General features: G+C 45.3%; 2 protein-coding genes across 2 annotated transcripts; one reads left to right on the plus strand and one right to left on the minus strand.

Annotated features, from left to right (window-relative positions):
- Nucleotides 1-909: 909 nt before the first annotated feature.
- Nucleotides 910-7659, minus strand: ZNF774 (zinc finger protein 774). Its single transcript, XM_017517787.2, is given in 5 exon segments — nucleotides 910-2238; nucleotides 2240-2327; nucleotides 3441-3547; nucleotides 6779-6903; nucleotides 7595-7659. Coding segments are annotated over 4 exon segments (1452 nt in total). The 5' UTR covers nucleotides 6886-6903; nucleotides 7595-7659; the 3' UTR covers nucleotides 910-1088.
- An 867-nt stretch (nucleotides 7660-8526) lies between these two features.
- Nucleotides 8527-10314, plus strand: LOC108295542 (serine/arginine-rich splicing factor SR45-like). The gene is made up of 2 exons (XM_017517799.2): nucleotides 8527-9209; nucleotides 9312-10314. The coding sequence occupies exons 1-2, from the start codon at nucleotides 8917-8919 to the stop codon at nucleotides 9361-9363; spliced, it is 345 nt and encodes a 114-aa protein (XP_017373288.1). The 5' UTR covers nucleotides 8527-8916; the 3' UTR covers nucleotides 9364-10314.

Below are 10314 nucleotides of genomic sequence, written 5' to 3' on the forward strand. Positions count from 1 at the left end.
ACCAGGTCCCTCTGGATTGTTCATCGTAGGGTATTTTCTGTGTCAGATGACAGCAAACCTCCTGTGAAAGTACCTCATACACTGCTGTTCAAAGAGCCTCTGTAATTCTTTCAGCCTCCTAGTCACAAGACTGCAGACATTCTCTACGATAGTTCTGCCTTTTCATGGCAGTGAGACATCTGGTGACTAATGCCTGCACAGCACTGAACTGGGAGTGCATTAACATTTTATTCAATTCATGTTTTCCAACCCTAAACCTTCTAGTTCCAATCTAATTTCTTTAAGTTCTGAACTTAGGGTGTGGGAGCTACACTAATAAATTCCTAATTGAGTAATAAGACTGATAAAAGCCTCCAGTCTTGTATTGAGTGTCTTTTAAGGGCCGGTACTGCATTAAAGGCTTTATCTAAGACCTCAAATATTAATCATGAATAATGATGTGACTATTTATTTATTTACTGAGCATCTACGTTGTGCCAGGCACTGTACTAGGTGGTTTACATGTGAGCTTCAGGCCACATTGCTCTCATTTCTCATTTAGTAACTAGGCATCAACTTTTTTTGTTGTTGTTGAGATGGAGTCTTGCCCTGTTGCCCAGGCTGGATTGCAATGGTGCAGTCCTGGGCTCACTGCAACCTACACCTCCTGGGTTCAAGCAATTCTCCTGCTTCAGCCTCCCGAGTAGCTGAGACTACAGGCATGGGCCACCACATCTGGCTAATTTTTGTATTTTTAGTAGAGATGGGGTTTTGCCATGTTGATCAGGCTGATCTCGAACTCCTGACCTCAAGTGATCTACCTGCCTTGACCTCCCAAAAGTGCTGGGATTACAGGCATGAGCCACCACGCCTGGCTGGCATCAACTATTAAACTCACATTTCACTAAGAGTCAGGAATGCCTGTTGTATTCAGACCGTTATTTGGACTCTAAGTTTATCCTCTCTGTTATAACATAGAAAAGAAAGAGGGAGAATAGATCAGGGCCCAAAGTGAGCGGCTGATGACCAGGTTTTCTCTATGTGGGGTGCTCAAAGACAGAAGCAGTGAAAATTTGCAAGGGAGCAGCAGAACCACTGAAGACTATGTCCTAAATCAAATGGGTGTTTTGATGGCATAAAAGATGTGCTTTCTGACGGAAGCTCTTGTCACATTTACTACAGTGGAAAGGTTTTTCTCCTGTGTGCGTTCTCTGGTGTGTGAGGAAATGGGAACGCTGATTGAAGGTCTTGCCACACTCAGGACATGGGTAGGGCCTGTCTCCTAAGTGAATTCGCTGATGGGTGATAAAGTGGGAGCTCTGATTGAAGCTCTTCCCACACTCTCCACATTTGTAGGGTCTTTCTCCTGTGTGGATTCGTTGATGCTTAATGAGGGCAGAGCTGTCAGCAAATCCTTTTCCACAGTTTTCACACTTAAAAGGTCTCTCACCTGTGTGTGTTCTCTGATGCGTGACCAAATGTGAGCTCTGACTGAAGCTTTTATGGCAGTCGGGACAACTGAAAGGCCTTTCTCCTGAATGAGTACTCATGTGAGCTACAAAATGAGAACTATCTCTGAAGCCCTTCCTGCACTCCGGGCATTGGAAGGGCCGTTCTCCCGTGTGGGTTCGTTGGTGCTTAATCAAATCTGAGCTCTGGCTAAAACTCTCCCCACAGTCATTACAGCTGTATGGCTTCACGCCTGTGTGGGTCCTCTGGTGGGTGATAAAATTTGAACTTCGACTGAAGCTTTTGTGACATTCCAGGCATGTGTAGGGCTTCTCACCTGTGTGGATTCGTTGGTGCATTACGAGATGTGGCCTCCTCCCAAAAGTCTTCCCACACTCTGCGCACTGGTAGGGTCTCTCCCCTGTGTGGGTTCTCTGATGTTTGATGAGTGTTGAGCTGTCGCTGAACTTTTTCTCACACCCCTTGCATTGGTAAGGCTTCTCTCCTGTATGTGTTCTGCGATGGGTGACAAGGTCTGAGCTCTGTTTGAAGCCTTTCCCACACTCTGTGCATTTATAGGGCCTCTCGCCAGTATGGGTTCTTAGGTGTCTTATGAGATAGGAACTCTGGTTAAAGCTTTTCCCGCATTCTCCACACATGGGCTTCTGTCCTACATATCCATCCAGGAGCTTGTTTAAATCCCTCTCCTGTGAAAAGGGCTCCAGCTGGCCCTCTCCTGGAAGGGTTCCATGTTGCTCTTCTAATTCTAGGCCTCTCTCCCAGTTTCCTCCCCAACCAAGACTATGAGAGATCTTTATTGGTCCTTTCTGAGGATGTTCCATATTGTTCTGCTGTTTCAGAAATGTCCTGATTGAGCTTTGCCACCTGATGCTCAAAGCCTGAAAAATTAATGTAATTAACAGAGAATGAAGTTATCAGTTATCAGGAAGGAATATCAGAAAGCAGTGAGAAAGACTAAAATTGCTGTTTCTGCAGCAGACTGCACTTAATTCAACCGCTCTGCTTTTTGTTTTGTGAAAAGTTTATTGAAGTTCATTGAGCTTTCAGGACACGTGAATTCCTAAACTTTTTTGATTTTAAGATAGCCAGATGAATCTTGATATCCTTCAAGAAGAGACCACATATTGTCAATATTGGGCACTTTCTTTTGAAGATATTTTAGGTTTAGGCCAGGTGTGGTGGCTCACGCCTGTAATTCCAGCACTTTGGAAGGCTGATGCAGGCGGATCATTTAAGGTCAGGAATTTGAGGTCAGCTTGGCCAATGTGGTGAAACCCCATCTCTACTAAAAATGCAAAAATTAGCTGGTCATGGTGGCAGATGCCTATAGTCCCAGCTACTCAGGAGCGGGAGGCAGGAGAATCGCTTAAACCCTAGAGGCGGAGGTTGCAGTGAGCCAAGATCGTGTCACTGTACTCCAGCCTGGGAGGCAGAAGGAGACTCTGTCTCAAATAAATAAATAAATACATACATACATACATACATAAATAAGTTATAGGTTAGACAAAAGTGAAATGCTTAATAAAAATGAAGACTTAGGCCGGGCGCGGTGGCTCACGCCTGTAATCCTAGCACTTTGGGAGGCCGAGGCGGGTGCATCACAAGGTCGAGAGATCGAGACCATCCTGGTCAACATGGTGAAACCCTGTCTCTACTAAAACTACAAGAAATTAGCTGGGCATGGTGGCACGTGCCTGTAATCCCAGCGACTCAGGAGGCTGAGGCAGGAGAATTGCCTGAACCCAGGAGGCGGAGGTTGCGGTGAGCCGAGATAGCGCTATTGCACTCCAGCCTGGGTAACAAGAGCGAAACTCCATCTCAAAAAAAAAAAAAAAAAAAAAAAGAAGACTTTATTTAGTCAACTACTGACCACTGAGTCCAATTTAAATGTCTGCTAGTAAGAAGAAAAGTCTAGGGCAGCATTCCAAATTCTTCATCTCAACAAGGCTGAAATGCTAGCTTTCCTTCCACTGGGAGCACTCTCATCTCACCTGTGTGGCTTTCCCTCAGGATCCTCCTCGCCTCAGAGTTTTGGAGTGGTAGAACCCATGCCTCTTCTTTCTGCTCCAGCTGGGAGACTACACTAGGTCTAGAAATTCTACACAGGAATGTAAACACAGGATGTGAGTCTGAGCCAGTCACAGGAGGCCTGACCAAAATCCAAGCCCTACTCCCTGCCTAGGTAGGGGAGAACACCCCGGGAACTCTAATGTGTATTTGGTCTCATTAAATGTGCAGCCATGGTAAAGTGATAAAACAGGGTGATTTCCCCAAAAGCTGAAAAAAAAAAAGCCCCTTTCCTTTTATTTAAAAAAAACAAAACAGACTCAGGTGACAGAAACTTTGAAGTAAATACAATAACTATTTCTGAATGTATAAGTCTAAAGCTAAATACAGAGAGGATTTTATCAGGAACAGAGCTGCCACGACCTCATCCTTAGAAAGAATGAAGGACGTTAACTATAAAGTTGGGCTTTAAAATTTTCCCAGAATGGTATCAGTCAAAAAAGCCATGAGAAAAATACAAACACTTGTTAAGTAGTCTGTAAATATATGAAAAATGTTTAACCTCTCTATAATAAAAGAAATTCAAGTTACAGCAATGATATACTGAGGTAATGTAGTGTAGAGGTAATGAGTGCAAACTCAAGAGTCACACTGCCTGGGTTTGAGTCATAATCCTGCCTCTTACAAGCTGTGTGGCCTCAAGAAAGTTACTTAACCTCAGTGTTTCAATGTCTTCATCAATAAAATAGGGATAAGAATAAGATCCATTGGCCAGGTGCAGTAGCTCACAGCTGTAATCCCAGCAGTTTGGGAAGCCAAGGCAGGTGGATCACTTGAGGCCAGGAGATCAAGAACAGACTGGCCAACATGGAGAAACCCTGTCTCTACTAAAAATGCAAAAATTAGCCAGGTGCGGTGGTGCGCACCTGCAATCCCAGCTACTCTGGAGGCTGAGGCAGGAGAATTGCTTGAAACTGGGAGATGGAGGTTGCAGTGAGCCAAGATTGCGCCACTGCACTCCAGTCTGGGCGACAGAGTGAGGCTCCGTCTCCAAAAACAAAATAAAAAAAAAAAAGACTTCAATAAACATTAACTATCATTGCTATTTGCCATTTTTCCCAGGCTCTTTTTCTGTGTTTTGTGTGTATATTTGTTTGTTTGTGAGACAGGCTCTTGCTCTGTCATCCAGCCTGGAGAGTACTGGTACAATCACAGTTCATTGCATCCTCAAGCTCCTGGCTCAAGCGATCCTCTCACTTCAGGCTCCCAAGCAGCAGGGACCACAGGCACAAGCCCCTACACCTGGCTAATGTAATTTTTTGTAGAGACAGGGTCTCATTATGTTGCCCAGGCTGGTCTTTGAACTCCAGAGCTCAAGTGGTCCTCCTGCTTCAGCCTCCCAAAGTGCTGGGATTACAGGCGTGAGCCACCACAGCCAGCCCCAGACTCTTAAATTATAATACCCACTGTGAAAGATACTTTCATATAATGCTAATGGGGATAAATCAACTGATTCAATCTTCTTGGAAGGTATTTTGCAAAATATTAAATACCTTAGAAATGTATCTATTCTTTGACCCACCAATTATAATTCTGAGAATTCTAAGGAAATGATAAAATTACATTTCAATTAAAAATACTTTTTAAAAAATGAGCTAAAATATGTTTATCACAACCATGGTAAAAATTTAGAAATGACCTAAATGTCTCACAACAAAGCAATAATTATATAACTCACTCCAGCCGCAAACTCCTGGGCCCAAGGGATCCTTCTGCCTCAGCCTCCCAAGTAGCTGGGACTACAGGCAATTGCTATTTATGTAAAAAATGGTCAGATATATGGTTCAATCTAATGTTTGACTTCATCAACAAAATAATATTGTACTCCATAAAACAAAATACTAGGTGGTTATTTTAAGTGATGTAAAGAATTTATTATTTTCAAAATATACTCACAATACAACATGGAAGAAAGTAGCATTTACAGCTGACTGTACAGTATAATCCTAATATTATTCTTATGTGCTTGTTTTAAAATTGTATAAATGCTTAGAAAAATGCTGGTAGGTAACAGGAGCGTAACTCTGCCTCAAAAAAAAAAGAAAGAAAAATGCTGGTAGGATAGTAACTCTTCAATGGTAGGATTAGGGATGGCGTTTGTTTTCATTTTGCTTGTCTTTTTCTTTAATAAGTGTACATGACTTGTAAAATAAATGAAGTAGGCCAGGCACAGTGGCTCACGCCTCTAATCCCAGCACTTGGGGAGGCCAAGGCCAGCGGATCACCTGAAGTCAAGAGTTTGAGACCACCCTGGCCAACATGGTGAAACCTCGATTCTACTAAGAACACAAAATGTTAGGGCCAGGCATAGTCGCTCATGCCTGTAATCTCAGTACTTTGGGAGGCCAAGGTGGGTGGATCACTTGAGGTCAGGAGTTCAAGACTAGCCTGGCCAACATAGCAAAACCCCATCTCTACTAAAAATACAAAAAATTATCCAGGAATTGCTTGAACCCAGGAGGCGGAGGTTGCAGTGAGCTCAGATCATGCCATGACACTCCAGCCTGGGCGACAGAGCAAGACTTACACACACACATACACACACACACACAAACATACAAAAGAAGTAAAGCAGGAGGAAGGGTAGCCATGGTATTTGAGAAAGAGAATTGGAGGTGTTTGTTTGTTTTTAAGTGAAAGAAAAAAATTACCTCCTTTTCCACAAAGACCTCAGAAGTTAAGTGGCAGAGGTGAGAGTCCAACCCAGACTGGAAAAGGAGGATAGTAATACATATATCAAAAAGTTTAGATGAGATATTAAAAAGACAATAAATAGCTAAGATGTCTGCAAACCATAAAATGCATAAAGAAGTCATTCTTTTTCTGCCAAGGAAGCAACAATTAATCTTACAGAGGTCTGGAGCTCTAAGACACCAACATACCAGAGACCACTCAGACCTGGGCCCTCTCAAAATATCTACGTCTCAAATTAAAGGAGAGTAGTGGCCAAGCGTGGTGGCACCTGTAATCCCAGCACTTTTGGAAGGCTGAGGCAAGTTGATTACTTGAGCTTAGAAGTTTGAGACCAGCCTGGCCAACATAGCAAAGTTCTGTCTCCACTAAAAATATAAAACATTAGGTGGGCATGATGGCACATGCCCGTGATCCCCGCTATTCAGGAGGTTGAGGTGGGAGAATCTCTTGAGACCGAGAAGCATAGGTTGCAATGAATTGAGATTTCACCACTGCCTGGATGACAGAGCCAGACCCCATCTCAAAAAACACAATAAATACATAAAATAAAGGAGAGTAGCATTCTTACCCTTTGAGGGCCCATTCTTCTAACTGTGCTGGGTGGCATCCCTGAAGAGGGTTCTCTAAGCAGTGTCCAGGTAACCCACTCTTCCCAGAAGTCCCCAGCCACATCATTGAGGGTCATCAGTTCCTAAAGCAAGAGAGCTCAATATGCATCAGTAGCTCCCTATTCTCACCATTGTCTGAAAGCCAAAAAATGGTCATCAGTGTACATAAACAACACCCCACCCCTGACCAGAATCGTCCTGAGGTAAATTCTGTCAACCACAGAGGGTTGCTTTTCTGTCTGTTTTTACATACGTCTTCTCCTAGCCGACTTTCCCATTACTAAGAGAGACCTAGGCCTCCCAAACACATAGACAGAACCCAGTCTTTTAGATACATTAACTTTTTGAGGAACCAATTGTCCACAATGAACAAGGTATACAAAGGAGAGAATTGGCAGGAATAATTTGATTTCTGGAAAGCTTTTGATTCTCTCCAGCTACATTTTCTTCAGCAAGCTAGGAAGTCGTGGACTTAACTATGCTCATATTAGTTATGAGAATAGCTGACTTCTTGGCTTGCAGATTTGGGGACAACCTCAAGGGACAGATTATGCAGAACTCCAAAGGAAACTGTGTTGGATGCCGTTCTATTTTAAGATTTTAATGGAGTCAGAAATAAGACTGAAAAAGATATAGAATTAAAAAAAAATAGACATGGATAGGTTATAAAAATAATTGAAAGTCAATGGGGATAAGCACAAAACACAACGCTTAGAAGCTGAAACCAACCATTCATATATTAATAAACTGACAGCAGTATCACAAAAAAATTATTTTTTGGAGGATTATCAGAGTCGATTACTGGATGGATCAGTCATTTATTCAGCAATCAATAAGCTGCTAGGCATAGGAGTCACAAAGAAATTAAGATAATGTTTTTTTCCTTTAAAAAGTTTCTAATACACCAGCCTCAGCAACATAATGAGACCCTTTTCTTTACAAAGAACTTTTAAAAATCAGCCAGGTGTGGTGGCATGCAATTGTGGTCCCAGCTACTCAGGAGGCTGAGGTGGGAGGATCACTTGAGCCCAGGAGTTCAAGCCAGGCTGCAGTGAGCCTAGTAACAGAGTGAAACCCTTGTCTCCATAAAACAAAACAAAACAAAACAAAACAAAAAAACAGCCAGCATGACCACCTGCTACAAAGCATATTGCATTTCAGAGGAGGAAGGAAAAGAATGGGGCGAAGTTTTACTCTTTCACATCTTTTGTCCCACCACCAACAAAGCACCTATTTACCACAAACGAAGCACCACACACACACACACTTTTGGGGGAAATATTTATGTATTTACAGACATTATTATTGGTCAGGTCATTTATAAAGTATTGAGTTTTTAAGGATCTAAAAACCATCTCTCTGGTTTAAAACTTTAACAACAATAATGTAATTCAAAAGTAGAAATTGTAATGAGTTTTGAGTAACGGCCGGGCGCAATGGCTTACGCCCGTAATCCCGGCACTTTGGGAGGCCGAGGCAGGCGGATCATGAGGTCAAGAGTTCGAGATCAACCGAAATCCGGTCTCTATTAAAAACACAAAAATTAGCCGGGTGTGGTGGCACATGCCTGTAGTCCCAGCTACTCAGGAGGCTGAGAGCAGGAGAATCCCTTGAACCTTGGAGGCAGAGGTTGCAGAGAGCCGAGATCGGGCCACTGCACTCCAGCCTGGGCGACAGAGCGAGACTCCATCTCAAAAACAAAACAAAATAGTTTTGAGTATAATGTTTATTTCTATATTTATGACCAAACACAGCCGCAAGGTCACTTGCGGGAGCAGCGCCACAGAGGAGGGAAGACTTCTGAGCCACGGTCATAGCAGCCCTGTTTCCAAGCCCGCCCCCTTCCCCATGCACAGGTGACACCAAAGGCCCCCAGCGCTGAGGGGCTGTGACTAAGCGCCACTGTGAGAAACTGCAGGGCATTCCCCGGGTTTATTAACAGGAACGTGACTGCACGCGCGGGGCCGACCCCCTTTTTCTCGGCGCTGAGGCCCGAACCCGGGTGCTGCGGTTAGAGGGTCACAAAGGTCAGCTGAAACCCGGACCACCGTCGAGAAGCCAGAAAGCCAATGGAGAGTGACTTAACCCGACGACGGGAATGAAACCGCGGCTACCTCTCCCGCACCCCAGAAAGACCCGGAGGCTCCCAAAGGACAGGGCTGGAACCCCGCCGAGAAAACGTCCGGGTGGCGGGCGAGCCCCGTCCACGCCCCTCAGCAGCGCGCCGCGGCCGCCGCAGTCTCCCTCCCGGGATCACTCACCGCCCCAGGACCCAGCCAGGGATGGAGAAGGAAGTGAGGCCTCTACCGCCGAGCCGCACCCGGCCCGCCGTCCCGAGGCCGTCCCTCCCAGAACTCGACCAGGATTCGTGACAGGGCTGCGGGGACACAGGTGGGACTCCGGCTTCCACAGTCGGCAGCCGGAACATACCGCCCCTGTCCTCTTGCTATTGGCTGTTCAGTTTCCATGACTAGAACTCTTCCCTGTCCATAGGCTGAAAGAGCTGTCAGGTACCGCCGAGCCTTCTGGGAAACGTAGTCCCTAGCAAGAAGACCTCAACGGACTCGCAGCCGTGGATGCACAGTTCCAAGCGCTGACAAGTGCTAAACCCAATTCCCGAGCTTCCGCTCCCGGGAACCGCCTGTTAGGAGTGGAGGGTTCCCCCAGAGTGGCATCTGCAGTCGTGAATCCCCTGGCCTTCCCCGCCCCCCCGCGGAGCAACCTGGTGCCCACCCCGAGGTCTCCCGCCCTCTGGCACCTGGCCCCTCCCCAGCGCGGAGCAGCTCAGCCCTCGGGCCTTTGCGGCCTCTCTTCTGCCCAGCCTTCCACCCCATCTCGGCGACCGGAGCCTGCAGGGTGTTTGCATGGCGAGGTCCCAGGCCAACTCTTAACTGGACATAAGAACGGCCCAGCAGAAGCCCTGAGTAGAAAACAGATGTTCCGAATCCTTCCCTTGGCATCGAACTCCCAGGACTGTCTGGTTGGTTGCCAGAGGAGGCGGGCGAGGGTGCCAAGTATTCTGGGAAATGTGCTATGGGCTTCAAACTGGGAGCTCCTGGGTCTCCTGTGAGAGCCAGAGGTCACTTTGGGTGGGCCCCTAGCTAAAAAATAATAAAGCCTTTCCTTAAAGTGAAGAAAATGAGCCTGTCTACTCTGTTGATTCAGTGCAATTTAGAAAAAGAAAAGAACATTTGGGATGGACTATAAAACGCTTAGAATTGCTAGCCATAGAGCTAATGTCGAAGATCCCTTTGATGCCAATTCCACCATTCCTTCAACACACATAGGGTGCATTTTCCAATGGATATTTGTTGGGAACGTTCTATACTTAAGATCGTTCTGGGAACTGTGGTTACTTGGGAATCATATATAACCACTGCCTTCATGAAGCCCACAGCCCAAAAGGGGAGATAAACCATAAAAGGTATCAAAATCCCAAGTAATATTTTGTCTTTTCCTTTTTTCTGAAGAGCTGGGAGAGCAAAAACCAATTTTT

Source organism: Cebus imitator, unplaced genomic scaffold (genome assembly GCF_001604975.1).
Source record: "Cebus imitator isolate Cc_AM_T3 unplaced genomic scaffold, Cebus_imitator-1.0 Scaffold19, whole genome shotgun sequence".
Classification (NCBI taxonomy): domain Eukaryota; kingdom Metazoa; phylum Chordata; class Mammalia; order Primates; family Cebidae; genus Cebus; species Cebus imitator.

What these genes read in the sequence shown, in the direction of transcription:
- LOC108295542 (XM_017517799.2), top strand. Translation starts at nt 8,917, where the DNA reads ATGAAACCGCGGCTACCTCTCCCGCACCCCAGAAAGACCCGGAGGCTC. An exon ending in ACAGGGCTGCGGGGACACAG is followed by an intron (nt 9,210 to 9,311) that starts GTGGGACTCCGG and finishes CCCTGTCCATAG; the next exon opens with GCTGAAAGAGCTGTCAGGTA.